Consider the following 23513-nt stretch of genomic DNA (forward strand, 5'->3'; position numbering starts at 1 on the left):
CATCTCCCTTGAAAGTGTTCTGTGGGGCCCCAACAAGTGCTGTGAAGATCTCTACAAATATAGCAACATATGGGATAAAGTATCCCCTACAGTAAATTATATGAATGTTGCAAATCCAGAACTTACACTGGGAAATAGGGCTGGGACTATTATTAGGCACTAAATGCCAAAGTAACTTACAATCCTTTTTAACGTATGCATTAAATTCTTTATAATACATTCCTGCAACACTCGTTGAAACCACTCATCCATTTCTTCACATGGAAGACATCCACTGGTTGCAGGCATGTAGAATATATAGGATTACAAATGAGTAATGGGGAGCAATATATCACATGGTCACTCTTCTGTGTCCAAAATGTAAAAAAACTAAAAAAATAAATAAAAAAAAGAATAAAATGTGGCCTCCTGCCGTTCACCTCCAACATTCTGTGCTCTCACCTGTGGTCCCAGGTTTCCAGAGCTGCTATGACATTATCTCAGAGTACCCTGGCAATTTTTTACAAGTTGAGCAACAGTGGGTAACATCCCTTTTATTCTTCAACATTGTTTAGCAATGTCATGATAACTCACGAGCTTGAGACAAGGCATCCAGCATGTCCTATTGGGCGAGGACATACACTGCAATCTCTTTTGAATTATTCGCATCATAAAAGCAAAAGCTCACGCGTGGTGAGCATGTTTTGTGCATATATATATATATATATATATATATATATATATATTCATACTTTCAATGAAGTAGAGATGATCAAGTCCTGTTTGCTAATGATCTATGTGTGCTGTACAGGAGATATCCTAGATTAGGCTGCCACATGCCCTTTAAATGCGAATGATCAGCATTAACCGAACATTACTGAATAACACGCGGACAAAACGAGGAAGAGGTATGAGATTTAAACCCAGATGCGCTGCTTTTATTGTGTGCAGAATGCTCCAGTCACAAGCTTACAAATCAGCCCTTCACTGCAAAGAACACAGCTGTTTTTACCTGACCCTTCCCCTCATCTAATGACAAGCAGAAAATGTATTTTAGAAGATTTTGATCTTTTTCTCAGTGAGCATTCTCTTGAGAAGAAAAAGGGGAAACGTGCGGGTAGCATCACGTGACCTTTATTGTCCTTACTCCTTCACAAGACAAATGTATCCCAGGGGGCATTCCCCTAGCTTGAAAGGGCAGGGAGGAGACTGACACAGGAGGTTAACATTATGTAGCCTATTCAAAACGGCATTTTTGAGCCGGTAAAGTAAGTACCTCTGTAGTACTCGTTTATGTAACCTTACATGCCTTTAAGAATTAGTCGTAAAACATAACTGAGAATACTTATGAAATATTAATATACAGTAAATACAAATAGTAATTACTGTCTTCTCTTTGCACACTTACTAAGAGGGAGTTGGATGAATCGGGGTGAGATTCACAAAGGAATGTAGGAATACAAAAGAGTACTCCTGTAGCACTTCCCATATAAATAAATTGTGAGTTGGCCCTAATAGAGCAGAGATTTCTTTTAAATTTACGACAAACAAAAATGATCGTGACAATATTTTATATATAAATGATGACAAAACATGCATAAGGTTTCACGTTTCTGAAAAATGACATGCAACTCGGATTTAGATACTGCATCGTAAAATCATGCAGAATGCTAGAATAAGCTAATGTTATATTTTATGTTTAAACTAATAGCTGTGAATTAACACTTATAATAACATTGATCTTATGGTTTGATAATGTGCTATTAGTGATAACTGGGAAATTCTACATGCAAAATTAATGTTTCGTGTGTACACTGAAAATGACAAAAGAACAGTAGGTGGCACACTGGTTTTAATTAAAGCTTTAAAAAAAACATACCTTTCTGAATATGTGTGCCTTAATAACATACATGCAAAGAAGATTTATATGTGCTTTTCCTTTATATGCGGAAAAGAGACAATTCGAAAAAAATATGAGTACCCTATACTTACATTAAACAATTATGACTTGATTGAAGTGTCTATTAACTCATTTGTGAGATTAATAATGTGCTATTCAATGCGAGATTCATATTTCAGTATAATACATCATCAATGAAATGTATTTCATGTAGGCCTCAAATCTTGCTTCCTTTTTTTCCAAACATGAACTCATTAACTGAATAGTCTGAAGTCTGTTTTAGCAAAGTTGCCACTTATATTCTAACCCTCAATTAATTCCTTTAAATCCTCAGCACAGTGTAACCGCATTCGCAACAAAATCTGTTGCATCTCAGGACAGATGCTTGGGAAAGGACGGCTGACAATGTCAGAGCATATTTTTGCTTACTCCCCAAGTATCTAATTGTTCATACGACTAAACTTACAATGGTTTAAGGAAACTACATAACTTGGTTCTTCAAGGATTGTATACATTTTACCTACTATATCATCCTCATCCTATCGAAGACGACCAAAGGGACAGAGTAGTCTGGTATTCCTGATGAGGTCTAGGGGTGTCACCCTGAAAACTTTGGACATCTGACGACTAACGCGAACTGTGACGCAATACTGTGATTTGCTGCCGGCTGGTATGATAGCGCAATGGAACCTTTTACTCTGAAAGGCTTCGCGTCATGCTGCTGTGACTTTGGTGTTGCAGCAATGGACAGACAGACTTCTGTCTTTAAGAACTGGAACTGGTCACTTGGAACATTCTGAACTTTCCTAAGGGTTTCTATGAGGCTCAACTGATTTGCCATTTATCCATGTAACTACAAACGTCCAGAATTTCCCTCACCTCAGGAAGATTCTTATCCCTGTCATCTTTGAATCCTGCAGAGTCTGATATTGCTTTCACTAAACCTAGTCTTTGATTAATTATAGGGTTGTATGCTCTCATTAATGTTCTCTACCTTGGACTGAAACTGAACCTTTGAACTTAAACTAAGCCCTGCTCGTTTGGACTTGTTATTGCTGGTGGGTAAATCATTTGTTTGATAACATTTGTTTGGGTCATTAGATTTCCAATGGTTAAGAAAATAGCATTACAAGTTATCAATTATCTTATTCCTGGTCCTCATTTGATAAGTGCACATCCTCCGAATATCCAGTCCCTTTCAGCATAGAACAAGATCTATCAGAGGACCAATTGATGATGATGGTGGTTAGAGGTAAATAATTAAATACAAATATAGTTTAGGGACTAGTATGGAAACACAAACAGCCCCAATGAGTACATGGTGAAAGTACACTTTGAAATTATTTCTGTAATTCACTTTAAATGCAGCAAAGTGTATCCTATCCTAGGTTGCAAATCTTCCACCACCATTGCAGCTGTAAATCTGGAGGTGAAGTGAAAAAAAATGGGGGGGCTCATTTACAAGCCTTGGGCTCTGCCAGAATGTCACATTTTTGTCACATTCCATTGCCGCACAGGTCTTGGCCATATCTACAAGGCCACGTAAAGCCACCCTGCATGGCTTTTCAAGGCTTTGTAGTTATGGAGTGAGGCAACGCATGTTGCTGCGTTGCCTCACACTACACTGGGGAGGCATGCCATGGGTTTTACAGTGGGTGTTCCCATGCAACACCCATGGTATTTGACACATTCCCAGATTTACAACAAGTTGTAAGCCTGGGAACGCATCAAAAGTCTACACCTCCCAGGGGAGTTGCAATGAGGAGAAATAACATTGTTTCTCCTCATTTTTTTCCTCTTTCTATGTCTGCTGCATTCCTCAGAACACACAGAAAGAGGAAATTGCCTCCTTTGATGGTTTTGTGCAGGAAGGTGTCCTTTCCTACACAAAAACAGTCATGCCTACAACACAGACACCCTTGCACCATGGTGCAAGGGTGCCGACATTGGTGCATGGCAGCTAATTGAGCTTCAGCGAAGGGAGACAGGAATGTGCTGTATTGGGTAGATAAGCTGCATTCCTGCCCTTTTCTTTTGCCATAGGGCAGCTCAGCAGGAAGGCTTGCGGTGCTGACCTAAGGCAAAATATTCCAAATGGAGGCCCAGGGTTTCGAAAGGGTGAGGCACCAAAAGAAGCATAGCATCAAAAAAGGAGTCAAAGAAGAAGACAGGTGAAATTAATAGAAGGGGAGGTACACAACAATAAATTGAGAAAAAAGCTAGCGGTAACGGAGAGCACAGATCCCAATTGAGCTCAATTTGCACTTAGGCCCTAATCAGTGCTCGTTTAAATCATTTTTACTCCGGAGAGGACTTGGTCTTGAGTCATCCCTCCACTGTTCATCAGTGTTCTGCTACTAAGCCAAATTCCCCAACCTATAAACATTCTGTATTGCATTTGTGTTATCCCATTTTAGTCACCCTCATATTCTCAATTATCCACTATACTCGTTTGTATTAGTCCCCTTCTCACTCAATCTTGTAAGTGTGCATTATGAGTCAATGACTGGGTACGTCATTGATCTACATTTGAGGATGCATGTTTATGGTTCTACATGAAACATCCAAGACTGAAAACACCTGCAAGCTTCAGCACACAGTAACATGACGTGAAACCAATGACAAAGCTCCAAAAAGTGTTTTTATTCAAACAGTGACTGGCACGGATATTGACTGGTGGTGCAAGTACTATGGGCTAAATGGAGTTCAGTGCAGAAGGAAGGCCTAGTTAGAAATATATGGCGAGGGTTGAGACATTTGAACTAGCAAGGGGGTGTCCTCAGTGATCTGTGCCCATTTACTGGGTGGTTGCCTACCACACCACCTCATACAATGTTATGAGGCCATGTCACACAAGTGGGGTGGAGGGAAACTTCCTTATGCCCACATAACTACAAGGTTGGAACTACTTACAGGCTTAGGGGACTGAGTGGACTCAGTGGCTATGGTGGGGGGAGTCCTCTTATGCTATTTTGCTGCATAACCGCAGCACCACCATGGAGTCACAGTGCATCTTCAAAATGTCTGCCGCCATCTGCTGTAAGTGGTCCTTGCAAACAGAATAAACAAAGTGTTTGTGAGCTGGTTGACGTTGCCCCTAAACTGAGGGTACAGGTAAAGGTCAAAAGGAACATTATAAAAAGAGGTATATTTAGGAGGTATTTGTGGGCACCAGAGACACCATGCAGTAAGGTGCATCTTGAGACATTACCACAACACAGTCTGCCTTGCGTATATGGAAAAGCAATACAATAAATGTACTTTAAGGACAAAGTGCATCACAAACTGAATCTCCAACACCGAAGAGAACCACTTCAATACGTCACCCAACAGTGAGCAACCTAAAATACTTTACCAAGAACACACCACTATCCTCCAGAGAGGGAAGGTTTAGAAAATCATATTGATGTCTAGGAGACAGAGGTTAAAAACAAAAAACAAAAAAAAATATATATATATATATATATATATATATATATAAAAAAACACACACACACACACACAAAGAGGGAGGAGTCTTGACTGTCCAGACTGAGAATGACTTACTTATTACCAAGATTAATCAGTGTGTTTTCATTCAGGAACTGAACACTTAGAAGCTGTCATTCTTCAAGTGGTGTTCGAAATTTGTGGAATTAATTGAAATTTCTAGAAAATCAAGTGAAATTACAAACTGCAAACAAAGCAATTTGCACTAAACAAATAGCAGTAGGCCTTTCCCCAAAAAGATGCAACTCTATGTAATGGCATAATTTTGTGCAATTTGCGTAACCAGCGTAAAGCAAACTGCCAGAAATTACACAAAATTATGCTGGCAGAACAAAAATGTCACCTAGGCCTACATTATCCCCTCTTTTCTCATTGCCCTGCCTTTCATCAGGCATCTTGTACACAGGACTGGGTTAAAAATAAATTTTTTAAAAGCACCAAGATTGCTCCCAATTCCCAGCGGCCTATTGCTTTAGCATCATAAAAGTAATGCATGTGTGATTACCAAAAGTTGAGTGTGCTTTTGACATAATTTGTCTTTATTCAAATTGTAGACCTGCAGCCGGCCAGTCCTCTTTGAGGGGGTCATGTTGCTGCCTATTCAGTCCCACTGGATAACCAAGACAACCCCATAGTTTACAACCCAACTCTCTTCAAACATGAAACACAATGCATTTCAAATAGACAGACAGTCACACAGAGTGTGGACAATACTCTAGTGGACTTAAAGCGGGGTATACAAATAGGTGGTCAGGTTTGATCTGCTACATGCCCCTCAGTTTCATCTTGGATCTGGGGATGCCTTGGTCAACTGCATAATCCTACCATCAACTCAGAAACTAAGATGATATGGCTAGAATCTCCCTTTCACGCAGTGGCTTAATGTGGCTCCCATGTCAATCCAGTAAAGGGAGAAATTACACTACTTTAACCATAGAATTTAAGCTTCCACTCACCCCAAAAACAGAATACAGGAAATAATTTTTGAAACTTTGATCATGCAAATGATAACATTCTTCTGTACATAAACACTTAGATATAATTGCACAGTATTTTGCACAAGAAACTGAGGCTATCCATATTGAAATAAAGTGTAAATTAACCAGACGTCTGCAGGACAATGATACGGTTTATTCATTCAACAGAACAAACAAGTCAGCTAAACATTGTTGCAATTAGTCTTATTTTGAACTGGAGGTCACACAATTGTTGTAACAACTGTAAGGAAATGCATTAACCTCTCAAGATAGTGGTGTGATTTAGAAGTACAACAGCAGTGTTGCGATTAACACCTTCTTAGATGGCTTGAGATTGACGGCAATGTGTTCGGTTGCTGATATTATTGGATATTCCGGCAGCCTTCAACAACATTGATCACTCCATGCTCCTAGAGAGTTTACAAGTATCAGCAATTTGTGGGAAAACTTTGCACTGGATTTGGTATTTTTTTGATCGGTAGTTGTGAACCAATACAAGTACTGGAATGCCAGCCATTCAGTTAAGTTTTCCCTCGTGGAGTTAGTTGGTCTTTTCTGTTTTCTTTTTTTTTTGAAATGGTGATATCTAGAGGGTGTTAAGGCTAATGCAGTTTTTTAAAAATCATAGCATCAATTAGGTAGATGATATACAATCACTTTTCAAAATATTGAACAAGATAATTATGGCAACATTTTCAGAAACCAACCCTATATGTGCAATGATTAACGTGCAAATTAAAGGGGAAAAACACACATTTTAAATGTGCAAGCTGCACTAAGCAGCCATAGTTATGAGTATAAGCCACAAGAAAATGCTTAAATACAAGTTCTCTTTTAACTAGAAGTGAACTCAACATTGCTGAAATGTGCAGGATACAATTTTGAAACTTAACCTTAATGTGACATGCTTAGAAATGCTCATCGTAACTGCAGAATGTTCCAGTTTATTACCTTACTAAGCAACATTATTTGTAATGGCTAAACTTGCTATTTTCTCACCATGTTTCCAATGAAGCTTGAATAGAATATTGTACAGTTTAAAGCAGTATTTCTCAATCATGTTAATGAGATGTATTCTTAACAGTATTTAACAAATTGATTTTTCTCTTCTTTAGCGTAATTCATTGTGTACGCAATTAAACATTTAAAAGTAGAAAGTTACTGTTTGATGTCAATGAGAACGGAGGATTATGAATAAAGAAGACTAAAACGTGAGAGGTCTATAACAAACTTTGTGACAAAACTTTGGAAGCTGCACGTTATTTTGTGGGAAAGGAAGAGCTTAACCTGTTCTCAGACTACTACTATCACTGGATTAGACATGAGGAAGGAGAACCCTGCTTCACAAATTGCAACATATTTTGCCATTGTATACTAGTGCGTGTTCCCAGTTAAATTCAATGCTCTCAATGCTTCTCACTCTAAGCGCTGATCCTCAAACATCCCAGACTCACTCCTTTGATGGCTGTGACTCCTGATGCTCATCTTTTGCCTTGCTTTACCTTGATGCTTGACTTGTACAGATTGCTACTGCCATTGTTTACTCATATTGATGAGACTCGGCTGAGTGCATTTTGAGCGTTATGCTCTCTCATATCTCACTCTTTTCCTTTGAACTAGAACTCTTCATGAGTTCCACTACCTTAAATTCTGATCCTGGATTTAGAATAGGAATGGCCTGCGTGGCTTTGTCTTCGTGTATTAAGGAACAAAATATTAGTGGCACTGTCAGGATAATCCAAGATTATTTGATGGTCATCTGTCATCCAAACACACTCAGTGTACTCTTAGCAAGTAGTAGTTCCTTTCTGCTAGAAATAAACAAACCCGTTATAATGCAAACATACGTTTTTCAATTCAGCTACTAAACAAAGTTCAATATAATAAATCCAGACATTGGCCAGTATTTAATAAAACACATTCGAAAAGGTAATCACATAATAGTTTATATTAATGTACAAGGGGATGGTATACATTAAGGTAGGAGGTAGAAAATTTACTTTTACATTGTTTTCTAAATATAAAGTTACCAAATTCAAGGCACAAAATAGTTGTCTTTACAAAAACAAAATACTGTAAAAATGTTATTTACTGTTCTACAACTTTGAATATATTTTAAAAGAATGTTTACACCATTACATTTTTCACGGTATCAAAGGAGATAAGCGTCTTCTAATGGATAATCGGTTTCTGAACATGACAGACAAAAGGATATATTTGTAAAAAATAAAAATAAAAAAAAAATAGAGGATGAGCAAGAAGGAGTGGAGGAAATATCTTTATGTGACAAAAAAAGAAACACACTTCATTTAGAGTCTTTTGTGGGGTGAATGAAAAATTCTTGAAAACAAAAACACAGGATCCGAGCAACAAATTTAAGATTTAGTTCGGTAAACAACTAGGGATAGTGTGGGTGAGGGGTGATTGACAAGACATAAAATGTCGCTCCTTCATATTGTGTGAAAGGAAATGTTCCAAAACCCCGGTTTCACTTGATTTGATGGAGCTTGCAAGTTCCTTGCAAGCATGTATTACTGGGAACACAAAGTCTCTGTATTCTACAATGACAGCAGTTCAGACATGTGTCCTTTGCAATCTGCGGCTACACAAACACCATTCATAATTAGTCCTTCAATCATGCTAAAAGGGTCACAGATAGAAGTCCCGTCCAATGAAGATTTTTTTTTTAAAGACTGGAAGTGAAAGGACAAAATTATCTTTTGGAACATAGCCATCTACTGAATGTAGAAAGGTTTCTGCGATGATCACATGAAGACGAATACCACAGTATGACCCTACAAAAAGAAGTCTATACACCTAGAGTGGAGAGAGCAGCTAACCGGTACCTTTGCATCTCTCATCTGCTCCTGTTGCAGTACTCTCCCCCCTTCGTGGCACTACTCGGTCCGTACACCGCTCTCATGCGCTCGATGCCCTGACTCAGGACAATGCCGCAGTGGTGAAGACCAACACATGCATCTGGCAGATGCTCAAGTGCACTTCATAATTCAGGCATGAAAATGTTTTTTGATCACATCCAGCTACAAAAACACCAGTCTATGGAAAACAAAAAAATAAAAGTGAGGGGAGCTGGATTAAATTCCATTTTTGACTTCGTTGTTGTTTGTAGCCTGTTTCCTCTGTGCAATGAAAGGGTACATGCACTTGTCGGCCCCCAGGAAGCGGTACATGCACACCACTGCTTCGAAAGGCAGAATGCTGGAAAGGGAGGAGAAGAGAAGAAGGTCAGTACCTTGTGGTCAACCGCAAAATATCTGTACAGATAAAGAAGGCAAACACAGTGTTACTCCAGATACATGCAAGTGTGCCGGTGAATTTCACAGATCTAACACAGGTGCAGAGCAACAAAATACTGACAGAAGAGGGGTGTAGAATTGGGGCATAGGCAGGGTGCGGTGAGGTGTTTGCTTGTAAAGATGAGTTTCCAACTCTATTTAGAAGAGAAGGTATGGGACCCTGGCAGATATGAACTAGAATTGAGTTAAAATGAGCACAGCAGGAGTACGCTTGGTGCCTCGTCTTCTACATCAAGCCCAGACCAGATACATCCTGATTAATATTCTGATCATTTGGAGTTTATGTTTTATGGAATATGGAAGCAATATATTATAGTTTTGTTGGCTGTGATTGGGAGTAGGATTGGTTGGAAGAGTTAAGTAAGAAAGTGGTGAATAGTGCCCAAATATCCTCGTGGTCTGTTGCTTTGATCAAGTGTGACCCTACATTTAATATATTTTTTTAATTCATTTTAAATCATGTCATTAACAAGCACAGCATTACAGATTAGTCTCATTCAGGTGGTCACTCATTTACAACATCAAACATTGAGTGGCATGGCCCTAGTCGACTTTGAGAAGTGAACAATACATCAGATATCTACTACATTAGAGAGACTAGCGTGAAATAGGCACAATGCATCATGTAGGATCACACCAGGTCGGTCACACAGCCTTCACCTCTAGGTGATTTGCCACTACCACCGCACACCGCCACCCTTCTCTTGGCCATCAGCAGTACCAGCGCCACAAACCTCCCATGCATCCTGGAAAGGCCCTTAACATGGCATAACAGCACCAATAGTGGATCTGTCTCAGATTGGATACCAGTGTTGTCTGCAAACAACTAAAAAAACAGCAACCCAATAACGGCTCACTACCGGCCATTCCCACGCCATGTGATAACATCTCATCCCCGGGGCTGTGCACCGCTAAACACTGCGGGTCAGAGCCTGTTTATAGTTGCTCAGTGGGGTGTGGTATATTCCATACAGATATTTAAAGTGTATAAGCTTGTGCCTACTGTTTGAAGATACTTACTGTATTTGCATACAGCAGTAGGACCATATTTAATCTCCTATGGCCTGGCCTATGTCCATTGTCCAACTGGCTCTCACCTTGCTTTGGATCTCTGTTCTCAGCAAGTCGTGCATGATTGTGGCAGAAATAATCATAATCAGTCTGGAGGGCAGGACTTTTGAAACCATGGTTCATCTAGATAAGTCAGGAACTGTTCCCTAACCGTGCGGGTCAGTCAAAAGTATAAGAACAGGTTTAGTGCACTGTAAAGGCTCCTTATATGCCTGCATTGTTATATATTTGCCAGCACTATACATAATCTACCAGTTTGGGGCTGTCTATTATATAGCATTTTTTTAGCTGCAGGTTCACAAGTCACTTACAGTCGTAGGTTATTCAATAATGGCATCAATGGAGAATATGCCACCTCAATCCATACAATAGTTGCCAAACGTGGTTATGCCCATACAGGACAATCCACAGTATTTATTTCTCTTTTGGGTCTGGTAGGGGCTTTATGGGGCTTTATGGGAAACATATTTAAAGGGGTCGGCGCTATCAAGCCCCCGAACAGCTCATAATGTGGTGCTCGTCTAATGTTACGAAACCATTGGTGTGCATACTTCGATTGAGCCACCAAATAGTGCACAGTAGTTTCGTAGCTTTCCAGTTTGAGCAGTTCTACCGGTCCAAGCCAGCTACACCATTAATAAACTGGGCTGTGCAAAGAGGCTGTGGTTTAGTGCGAGTGGGAGACCCCTGAATAGATAAAAGAGTTGAGGGAAGACTATCATTTTCAGGCTACCAATTCGCCCAGTCAAGGATATTAGCAGTCTATTTAATTTGTCAATATCAACAGATATCTTGTTCATGCTCACCCCATAATTTTCATAATTCAATGCATCTATATCACAGTAGTATTGTGACCCCCCCCCAAAGTATCTAACCAAACCAGATCCACACGCCAGCAGAGTATGCGGTAATCCAATGGAATGGTACTAGTGCCCTTAGTCAAATGTTATGTTCTATCCAGTCATAAAGCACAACAAATCATACCCGGAGGTATCTTGGCGCTAGGCCTTTCCATGTAATGCAAAAGAATCATAATTGATTTATCCCAGTTTAAAATGAGACTAGACCATCGGCATACGCTATTATTTCTCTTATGATGGGACTCCGGGTGACCGCAGGATTTCTGATGAAATGCATGATGTCTCTTTGCATTGTTGTATTTTTGTTTTTTAGAAATTACAAAAATATATTTCTCATTGTGATATAATGGTTGTGTCACAGTACATGATAGGAATTGTTAAAATGTACATGTAGACTCTAATGATATGTGTAGTTTGAGATTAATGAACATGAGAAAATAGAATAAGCTAGGTTTTGTAAAAAGACATTGTATATTTAGCACAATTTAATTTGGGGGACAGAACCAACAGCACTTGTTAGGCATACGAGAAGAAATACATATCGAGTGGGTGTATTTTCTTTCATAGTAGTATATAGCATCCGGTGCCATGTTACCAAGTCACAATTCAGTCCCATTACCTCCAACAAAGTGAAGAGGAATGCCATCTAATAGAATCCAAAGCCTTTTGGCATCTAAAAATACCGCCATAGCATTCATGTCTGGATCCGTTTGGTGTATAGGGGCAAATAGTGTCCAGAAACAATCAGCAGTGGATCTACCAGTGATAATTTTGGTGATAATTTTTCTCATGTGTATTAATAAGTATGACCCACAACGATTAGGGGGTTTATCATGTTTCAGGAGAGTGATGACAACCTCTTCGCACATTGACAGTGGCAAGCAACACTTGTCCAGCGCTTCTTCATAGGTCTTAAGCAACACACACAGCTGCAAACTCCTTAATATATTCATTGTAGAATTCATTTATGAAGCAACTCTACTCATTGTTTTATTGGGTGTTTTATGGTTTTTCAAGTCCTCAAGGGTTCTTTGAACTTTTGGTAGTGTAATCTGGAAGCATAGTGTTGCCTGTGCAGTACTCTCTACCCATGCCAGTGTTGTTTTTTCCAAAAACTGGTATATATCTGTAGTGCTATGGGTAGCTCTCATTCCATATAATTCAGGCTTATATTGCGTAAACACTTCCGCAATTATTTCTGATTGGTAGTGTTTGGTCCCATCATATCGAGACCACCACCGAAGCAGCCCTCTGCGGTCTAGTGAGTGTCGCCAATGTGAGTCCTGCTCTATCCCTATCCCCATATGTGCGTGCAACAGCAAACTTGCTAAAAACCTATTTTCCCAGTCTAATCTCCTCCTTAAAGAAACTATCCAAGAGCACTGTGTGGTAAAGGTGCCATAACCGGTGTCTGTGTATCATTGTTAGTGTTACAGGGGAGAGATGAAAGTATGCGCGTTGAAGATGTCGGATTTCACTCATCCAGCTAGTTACATCTTGCGTGCCAAGCCAAGAGTCTTGTATGGAAGCTAAGTTATGGAGTGTTGTGTGCCACGTGTAGTCTTGTCCCCCGTGATGTCGAAATCTCAAAATATCTACCACGTCGTGCCTCCATAGAAGTGTGTGCAGTGCCTTCTGAGGCTGATCTCATCTCGGGTTACTCGTGCTATCAAGAGTTGGATGCATTAGCACATTATGGTCTCAACCTCAAAATAGGGATGGTGGGGGGGATAGGATCGCACGGCATACTTCTAGTGATGATTGAAATAAAGAAGTTAGGATCCTCGTAATTCGGGCCGGATGAGTTTATTAATTCTAGATTCTTCATTTGAAGTCTCACCTGTAGTATCAAACACTGTTCCTTTGGGATTGCAATTTCTTGTATGTGGGCATATGGCACTCTTCTACGAATAAACACCACCACTCCCCAGCATATGTAGAGTATCAGGCAAAGGACCTATGAGAGCTCCAGTTGTTTAGCTACATTTAGCTCATGGTCTCATAAGATGTGTCTCAGGTCTACTGCATTACGAGAGGAGTATGCTAATATCCAACTGGTTTTTTGGAAATTGTTCAGCACACACACACATTCCATATCATGAGCTTAATTGTCATCCCAGTATTTGTAACACAATTTTTATCTTGCATTTGTCACTACATGTTGCTCTATGTAGGAGGGTATGTTTCCCCCTCCCATTTGTAAGTATTGTGTTAGTGACCTCTCGATAATCACATACTGTACCTTGACTGTGCACTCCACAACACCAGTGTCCGGACATTTAAGTGCTTCACTACAGCTAATCGGTTTAATGGCGTCCAGGCAACAGTTTCACCACCTTCAATTCAGTTGTGTCAGCTTAGTGCCAACTTCGTATCTCTAGGTCACCAAAACACCTTAGTCGCTGTCTTTGTATCATATCAGTGTTCGCTTGAAAATTGCCGGCCCCAGCATTCCAATATATCATTCCCCATCGGTAAGAGTTTCTTGCATGGGAGATTCATAGGCCCTATGTTTGTTCCTTTTTTTTCTGGCCCGACTTATTCAAGAATTCTGCCACCGCATGAGGGTCCTTGAAAATGTGGATTTTCTCCACCCATGTGGATCTCAGCAGTGCAAGATAGATCATGAAGTATTGGCTATCCAGTTCAGATCTCGAAGTTTCTCCTTAATCTGTAGGAACCTACTCCGCTAGCGTAAAGTCAGGGTAAATCGAAATTGTGAAGCTAGCACAAGTTCGATCTCTCTGTTCTTTAACTAGTTAAAGTATCTTATCCCGGTCGTGATAATACAGCAGCTTGGCGATACAGGGCGAGGCGGAGTGCCAGCTATTGGTCTCAGTGCAAGGGAACGACATGCAATTTCGACCATATAAATGTGGGATAGGTTCTCAGGTCCAAAGAGGGTGCGTAGCATATTTTCGATAAAGTCCAACATTTTCTCACATAAGTCGTCGTCTCTAGAAGGCCAGGTATGCAGAGATTAAATCCAAGATAGACCCTCCAAAATATAATTGCACAGTTTTAGGCTATGTCACGCAACATCTCTTTTTGTGCCTTAGCCAATTTAATAGTTTCATCCTCCACATACGATATGCGTTAATCTGCTATATTAATATGGGCTGTGTGCTTATCTAGCCGTTCCTTCATCGCATCCAGCCGGTGATCGAGGGCATCTAACTTGCAATCAATGGAATCAGGCTATTGTGCATCTCGAGCAGTAGAGATCACTTATCCAGCTCAGCACTGTTCCCAGTTTGCTGTTGGTGTCCCCTCTGCATACTTCTCATGCAACCTGCTAACTTTCTTGGATTTGAACAGGAGCCATGACTGTCTGTTGTCCTCTTTCCCCATGTCGAAGGGGGCACGTGGCTTGCTGCATCCAATGCGGATAAGTCTGCCCCCACAGTCCAGGTTGATGACCAAGATGCAGCTCTGGGGTTGCCAGCAATTAAATCTAACCTTACAACCATGCAGATCAGGAGTCTAGCAAGAGGGGGTGGGGGGCTACGCACCATCCCTGAGTCAGTAGCGGGGCGAGAGTCCAAGGGGCACGAGTTTCAAGGAGTTAGCCATACTAATATCTCATTCCCAGGTTCCTCAACAAGTGCCTCCAACACAAGATCTCACAGCATTAAAACACAAATGAAGGCCTCATGAGCAGTTTCTTGCTAATCGGTATTCCAGGCTACACACCCCTTTCATTCAAGGCATGCTCTCATTTGCATAGTTATTGTAGTTTACTGGGCAGCTGCAGGGGTCATGGCTGCGATGGTCCGTGTGCCTGGGGCCCACCAGAGGCTCCCCAATGCACCACCAACACAGTATGGAAGTCTCACCCACATCCTCAGACTGCATCCTATTTCCCGGCTCAAAGGCTTCCAGGCCACAACCCTGGGTGCATACTTCCTCTGGGGCGTATCACAACCTTGGTATGCAGAGGGAGGCTGAAGGTGACCAATTGCAGTGCAGCAGGGCTTCCGCCACCCTCCTTCTGTCCATGTGGCACTCCGGGGGGGTTAAGCGGGCTTTTCAGGCACATTTCTAGCTTGGTTTGTAGGCGTCATCAAACCAGAGCCATCTTGATGAGAGCTCTCTGGTGCCTCTCTCCCCCAATACATTACATTCTTGCTTTTCACTGCTGCAGATTCAAGATGCAAAAAGTCAAGACTGAAGTTTGCACCTAAGAACAAAAGGTATGATAAACACTTCCTCATCACATGGCACTTTCCTATACCGTCTTGCCTTTTATCTCTTTAACCATGCATACTCTGTCTCCTGGTTTAATAAACCTCATGTCGGAGTTGTTCTCAATCCTCGGTTTGTGATTCCCATTTAGTCTCTATCTAAATCTATCACTTCTATATCAATGCTGTTCCACAGTCTTCTTTTTGCAACACCTGTGGACAATGGGGTCTCGTCCACTCACATGAGTCTTAATTTCCTTTATCCAAATTCACTCAGTTTCAAGATATTCTGCCACATGTAATGTCCACTGTCCAGTCTTGAATACCTTTAAATGTGCCACCATAATCCTATTAAAAACAAAAATAGAGATTCTGCTTTCCCAACCTCACATTTGCCCCCAAACCCTACTACAACCTATCTCTTCACTACCTTTATCTATGCGAGATCAACACCCAAGGTTATCTTTAATTCTTCCATATTCTGGGGGGTGTGGCTGAGGTGGCCAAGATGGTGGTCGAGCTTTAGTGCAGCTCCTGTCGCCAGACTTTAATCAAGCTCCATCCTGCCCGACAGCACTTGCATCAGACCCCTCCTGGGCCCTGCAGACACTGGGCGTGGGCTGGGGTGCTTCCCTTGCCCTGTGGTGGCAGTGATGGGGCTGTTGCGACCCTGCAACAAAGACCATGAGGGTGAGGGACCAGAGCCAAGATGGTAGTTGCCCCTTGGCCACTGCCCTGACTGTTGGCCGATTGTAGTGTCCCTCATGTGCAGAGCTGCCTCGCCTGGGAGTGCGGCGACAGGAACTGGAGATAGCCTGCAGCGATTGGTGGTCCCCTCCATGGCCACACAGCGGAACTCTTTCAGTGGAGTCTCTTGCCTTGACTGCAACCTTGCAGAAAGAGGATTGTCCAGGTCCTGCTTCCCAGATCGTTACCATGGGGGAGGCGGCGGACATCAGCATTAGGGTACAAACTTGATTCATGGCTGCCCTACACGGGTTGTTAACCCCCAAGTTACTTAACCAATTGTTGCCAGGCATGGGATCCGCCTTATGGATGACCTGTATTGCCATTTGAATACTCCTAAGTTTGTTTTCTTTTCTTGTTCTCTTTCTTGTAAATCATGTTTTGTTTGCGGGCGACAGATGCTTCAGGGGAGGAAGTATGGGGCGGGGAGGGAGTTAGGTGGCAACTTACCTGGGTTTTTGTGGGACAATTATTTTGCTATAATGTTGTTTTTACTTTTCAGGTACTCATTTTGCAAGCTCTCCAATAGGACGTTTTTGACTTTTGGGTGGCCATGTGCAGACTATCCCAGTCTATGACGGGTCCAACTGCTATGTATCCATTACACCACCCTTTTATATGATTACGATCATCTCTTGGAATGTTAACGGTCTCTTAGACCGCATAAAGAGAACTGCAGCACTGCGCAATATCAAGCAACATAGGCCAGATTTCGTTCTATTGCAGGTAACATCTTTGGGTCTCCCACTGCCCCTTCCTTGATCGATTTGGTTACAGAGTTTGCCACTCTGGCTTCACCAGAGAGTCGAAGGAAGTTGCCCTCCTCCTACAGAAGTCCCTTCCATGGACAGTCAACAAAGTACATGAGGAGCCTCAGGGGAGGTACTGGGGGAGAGGGACACATGGCTGCCCAACACTAAATTTACCTTGTTATGCTCCCTTGCAGTGTGTGGGGGCTGCAGCAACTGCAGGCACTCCGCTCTCCACTAGTGGCCCTTCCCCCTGGAATTACCCTTGCAGACGGGGACTCTAATGCAGTTCTGGGCCCCTCTACACGTCTAATGGCCTGGGGGGGGGGGGAGGGACTGGATAGGCCTTTGAGACGCCTGGCGCTCATGAGACCCATCGCTACAGGCCTAAACCCATCAGCCCGCAGCCCACAATACAGAGACATGGATTGACCTGCTGTGGATGCTGGCAGCAGATCTCCTATCATTGGGTTCAATCTGGATTCTTCTGCGTGGTTAATCTGGTCATGCCCCCTTCCTACTGGATGGGGTGCCCAGCCACAGGATCAATGCCCAGTCTGGGGATGCAGTGTGTTGCATCCAGTGGATCCAGAGTGTGTTGCCTTCATAGAGGAACTGCAGGCCTGTTTTCAAACTAATGTGGGCCCCATATCCTCAGCGGCAAACCCACTCTGAGGGGACTATTCAAAGGCCATGTGTGGTGCTGAGAATCCCTGCACCACGCACAGCTCTAGAGGCCAAGATTTTTAACTTGGAGCACTGGGCTCATGGCTCCAACACAGATGACATGACCAGCCTACTGGCCGCAGCGCGGTCTAAACTGCAACAGGTCTCCCTTGAAGAGGTGAAGCAGTGCTGAAGGGCCTCAGCCCAACGGGTCTATGAATCAGGGGACAAATCTGGTAAACTGTTATAATGGTTGGCGATCAGCAATGTTTTAACTAGAATAGGGCCTGTCATTAGAGACTTGGCTGACAATCGTCAGGAAGACCTGCCAGTGAATTCGCAAGTCTTTGTGGCATTCGATCTGGACCTTTATGAAATGTGCCCGCCTCATATCCCCCCAGAGACTGAGAAACCCCTTCTTCGGGAAATTCCACTGCCCTTCATCCCATATCCCTGGCCCACGATTTACACAAACCTTTAACAGGTTCGGAGGCCGACCAGGCCATATCCAGGCTCCAATCTGGGAAGACCCCTGGTCCGGACAACTTCCCAGTTGAGTACTATAAGAGATATCGTGCTATTCTGACCCCTCACCTGCCGGACTTCTATGCAGAGTAGTTTCAGCAGATATCGTTCCAGCCCCCTCCACAGACCTAGACTGTTTCACTATCATTGTTAAGCCCAAGGAGGGACTTCCTACAGACCCATGCTCTTCCTAACACTCGATCTCACTTATTAATGCGGACATCAGGTCTTTGTTAAAATCCTAGCGACTAGGCTGAGCAGAAACCCTGTACCACCTTATTAATCCCGACCAATGTGGTTTTATGCCGGGTAGAAGCACCCGACACTGTAATAGTCGAGTGCAATTGGCTATTTCACAAGCTTATCGCCTGGACGGTAACCAGGCCCTCATCCTGGTGGAATTTCATAAGGCTATTGATTCAATCTCTTGGTCCTTCCTTAATGCAGTCTTCCTACAAGCAGGATTCGATCCATTATTTCGCAGAATGGTGTGTCTTCTGTACACTACCCCCATTGCTCGGGTCTGTATCAATGGTGTTTTAACCCCCTTATTGCAGATCTGAAGAGGCACATGTTACCATTCGTCTGGCTATAGAACTGTTGGCCCGTCTGATAAGCTGCGATGCTCAGATAATGGGCTGAAGATGGGAAGGAGGATTCGAAGATCAGATAGTGCTCTACGCTGACATTAACCTTTTCCTTGGCGACCCCATGACCTCGGTCCCTCGTTACCTGGAGGTCCTTCGTCTCTTTGGGGAGGCCTTTGGCCTCCAAGTTAATGCACGTAAATCCTCACTGGTGGAAGTGACTGGGGATGCTGTGGGACAACACTGGTGACCGGTAATACCTCTTGAGCGGAACTCCTTCGTGCGTTTTGGGATTTCTATATTATGCCTCCCAGACCTGGCTTTGACCCTCAACTTTAAACCATTGACTTCGACCCTCTATTGTGACCTGCGCAGATTGAGCAGACTGCCATTGAACCCCATGGGGCGCATCAAACTTTAAAATGATGTGCCTCCCCTGCTATTTATAGGTCTTAACGAACCTTCATTATCCAATCCTCCGGAGGTGGTTCCATTCCTTGATCTACAGACTCACATCCTTTGTATGGGCTGGCAAGCACCACTGGGTGGCGTTCAGCTCAGAGCGAAAGTCTACCTTTGACAGCGGACTTAGTATGTCCGACATCCACGGGTACTATCTAGTGGCACAGTTGGTGTCCATAAACAAGTGGTTTGCAAGGGGCTGGGATGACCCCATCTACCGCTTGGAACTTCATCTCCTGGGCTTCGAGGGGCTTCTGATTTGCTTTATGAGGATCGAATGCCCCTAACAACCCCATCCTGGACACAGGTGGCAGCGCTTTGTTGTAGTGCACCATTGCGCTTTATTCAGTCGAACTGCCGACTGATGGGCTTGACCTCCCTCTGGCACCGGCGACTCAGGAAAACCTCACAGCCTTATGTTCAACAAACGGGTTTCTCCATTACATTGCACGTATTCACGTATTCTAAAAAACAGGTTTCCCTGTGATAGGAGTTTTAAAAAAAACACTGATCAAGCATTGGTAAAGCAAACTCATTTAAAAGACAATGAGTCTGAACAGTCGAGCAAGAAAAAGCAAGAAAAAACATGTCACTTGCTGTGCAAAACACATTAAAAAAAAGGATTGCTTTGTGTATGCAAAAACATCTATGAGATAGAAAATTAAATATGTGATTAAAGAGTGTACTTCTTAGATGCAAAATAGTCTAAACAGCCAACAGGAGTAAGGCGATACGCAAATACTCTTGTGACTAATCTAAAATGTCATTGACAAGGTCTCAAACCAATGGCTGAGGGCTCTTGAGCCAAAGAAGCCAATATCAGATTGCAGCTGAACCAAACCCCCTTACAAGATATACAGAATTCAGTAACTCTTCCCTGAATGATGCAGGCACCCTTACACATCCAAACTAAACACAGAAGTAGCAGATTTGCACTTAAAGAAACTAGTGTAGTGTTGAAAAGAATAAATGATACCTTTTCATGCAGGTGACCAAGTACATCAGTCGAGGGGTGCATATCATAGGTTGATCAGTAAGAATTGCTCTTATAGCCTGCTTCACACAGTAATCTGGTTTCAGTGGTGGGAGGAAGGGCTCAATTTCTTTCCTGAAAGAAAATATTTTTAATTATAAAATGCAGTCTGATCGGTGAGCGGATGCAAACCGCTTTAATGTTCATTAATGCCATCGTAATGCTCTCCACATGGAAGGAAACTGGGCCTGCCAATTGCTTGCTTTTCTTAGAAGATGACTTTCTCTAAAACCAGTTTATCCCAGGGTAAAATTAAGCTGGGAACACAACCATTGCGTCACTGAAAATAAATATTGGCGCACTGGGGAAATAAGCATGTGGATACTGGGCTTGTTCTGCAGAAGAACGTTCTCATGATTTGTTTTTTTATGAGCAGAAGATACATCTTTCTTGTGAGAGGTCACACACTACCCATACCACTTCCACGTAGCCTGTTTTTTTATCGATTTCACACCAAAACTATGGTGCACCATCAAGGGCTCTTAAAAAAAAGGATTTTGCACATTTTTTCTGGCCAAAAGATTGGGATTGTTACTGATATTTAGTATATCAGTTAGTTATTCAGAAGTCATCACAGAGTTACAAGAAATTCACAATGGAACCCCAGGTGTGAGGGTAACATTCATTAAGGTGCTCTTAAAACAGACCAGTTCACCGGCAGGCATGGGCAAATACACAGTATGTCATTCCAGGCTCGCACATTTAGAGGAGGGGGTGTAGATTTTCAAACTAAGCGAATCATAAACCAGAACTAGCTAGTGTAGCTAATTTCCAAATAAGGGAGAACAGGTGTTATGCATTTTTTCTTTACAAAGGTGAAATAAAGTGAGGTGTTTAAGTTTTGGAATGTTAATACATCTACAAAATCATCCTTTTTCTGGTTTAAAGAATTAAGACGTCAAATTTCGTGCGTTACTAATTTGTGTGCCAAGCGCTTACACTTCGCAATACCGGCTGGTAGAATGCACTGAAAGCCCAGAATCCACCCTTTTCGCTTCCTTTTGAGAACATGAGCAAACAAGCATTGGCAAGCCTATAGGTCGGGAGTTAGATTCCTCCTTTTGGCTTAGTCAATGCGTGTTTTTTCATGGCTTTTGTGAAACCACTGCTGGGGGAGCAAAAAAGAAAACATTGCTAAAAGCAAAACATTTATGGGTCTTAGATGCACACATTATTATGGTATTGTATTTCCCTGGCACTGAAAGGAACCACTTTGTGTGCAGATGTGCTTCTAGTGAAAAAGCAGCATACTGTCACTCGCAGTGAAGTTATCACATGGCTGAAGTGAGCTGACCCATTGCCCCATGCTGTTTTGGGGGTGAAAGAAAAATTTAAATAACAGCAACAAACCAATAGATGAAGAGGCTGACAGAAAGCCTCGATAAGTAACACTATATTTTATATATATATATATATATATATATATATATATATATATATATATATATATTTACATTTATATAGTAAAAATCAAAACTCGACTGATTTGAGAGGATACTTATATACAGTATATATACATAAGCATCAGTGAGCCCCAACATACAGATTTGAGTGTGATGCAAGGAAATTCTCAGATCACACAAAGTACCAGGGTTTACGGAAATGCGGTGGCTTGTTCAGAGTAATTATTAACCTGTTTTTAGTGGGATGAGAGCCGGAAGAATTAATGGCTGCACTTGATCCTAATGAAAATGGAACAGTGGGATTATTCTTTACCACCAAAGATTAATGATACTCTCAGTTCAGTGAAAAAGAAAAACAATTAAAATAATATAACCGCTGCAAATCGGGCCCCAAACCTCCACAGTCACGCCCAGGCAGATTAGGATTAATGCCGTGACTTGAGTTCATGCAACTGCAGTGAATGCAGTTTAACAAAAACTGCCAATCAAAGCACAGTGGGTTTTATTTAGGCTCGTGTGGACCACAAGCACCAACTCTATTATACTCCCTTCGCCAAAACAAATTCCACACATTTTATTGTGAATATCTGGTTTCAACAATGTCAGAGTCCACCTGCTATCCCAAAGCGAGTCAAACACACCATAGGTCACACTCCAAGCGCCCATTATTTTGGCATCATGCTACTGCAAGTTTTAGATAAGTTGAGTGGATGGTCCTGTGGTTGACCCAATAAGGGCTGTTACTCGACTGTGTGCATTTTTCCATTTCTTTTTCTCAGAGCATTTTAACTTGCGTCCATTATGTAATACGGTTACCTTGAGTTAAATCAACTCAAAAGGGTCACAACTGACAGGCAATGCATGCCTTGACTATACACATCACAAAACTGACAGACCAGCTGTTAATCAAAGTGTGGGGAAAGGATCATGCATTTTTTTGTTGAGTGATTCGAGGAGGGAGGTGCAGCTTGGTACCTACAACTTGATTGTGTTAATGCGGCTAGGTGGATGAGAGGGAGTAAAAACACACCTTATCCTGCATCCACGGAACATACCCGCGTCCACCAAGTAAGGGCACACAAGAGTAGTTTTAACACCATCTTTATCAGCAGCCTTTATTTCATGGCTCAGTGATTCGTGAAAGCCCACAGCACCAAATTTGCTGGCACAATAATCCTGCAGAGGAGACAAAAGATGCATTGTAATTAGCCAATAAAAACATGATGCATTGTAATTAGCCAATAAAAACAAAATATGTATTGCAATTAGTCAATACAAAAAAAGGCTCTGAGTGGGCAAACGGTATTCAAAGTGTTGTTTCAAACATAGGATTACCTGCAACTAGTGAACTCACAGAAAGGGGTAAAAAACGAAATCACAGAAGACTTGGAACTGTGTCCTTGCCTTTGACCAAGTGCATTGTTACGATACCTTTTGACTAGGTCTGCACTATACAAATAACACATTCAAATATACATTCAAGACTCTTTGATGTGGTTGACTATTGAAGATATCTATAAAGTAGAAGTCTCTTTAAAGTTAACCAACACCTCTAAAATTAAAG

The 23513-nt window shown here is 42.0% G+C and overlaps 1 protein-coding gene across 1 annotated transcript in view; it reads right to left on the reverse strand.

The window, feature by feature from the left end:
* Positions 1 to 6479: 6479 nt before the first annotated feature.
* RDH10 (retinol dehydrogenase 10) overlaps positions 6480 to 23513 on the reverse strand; it is a 112407-nt gene continuing 95373 nt past the window's right edge. Inside the window, exons 4-6 of the mRNA XM_085605427.1 lie at positions 22980 to 23125; positions 20490 to 20621; positions 6480 to 9564 (exon numbers count right to left, since the gene is read on the reverse strand). Of these exons, the coding sequence (XP_085461553.1) occupies positions 9441 to 9564; positions 20490 to 20621; positions 22980 to 23125 (402 nt within the window). The 3' untranslated portion in view covers positions 6480 to 9440. The remainder of the gene's footprint in view (positions 9565 to 20489; positions 20622 to 22979; positions 23126 to 23513) is intronic.

Source organism: Triturus cristatus, chromosome 5_1 (assembly GCF_964204655.1).
Source record: "Triturus cristatus chromosome 5_1, aTriCri1.1, whole genome shotgun sequence".
Taxonomy (NCBI): Eukaryota; Metazoa; Chordata; class Amphibia; order Caudata; family Salamandridae; genus Triturus; species Triturus cristatus.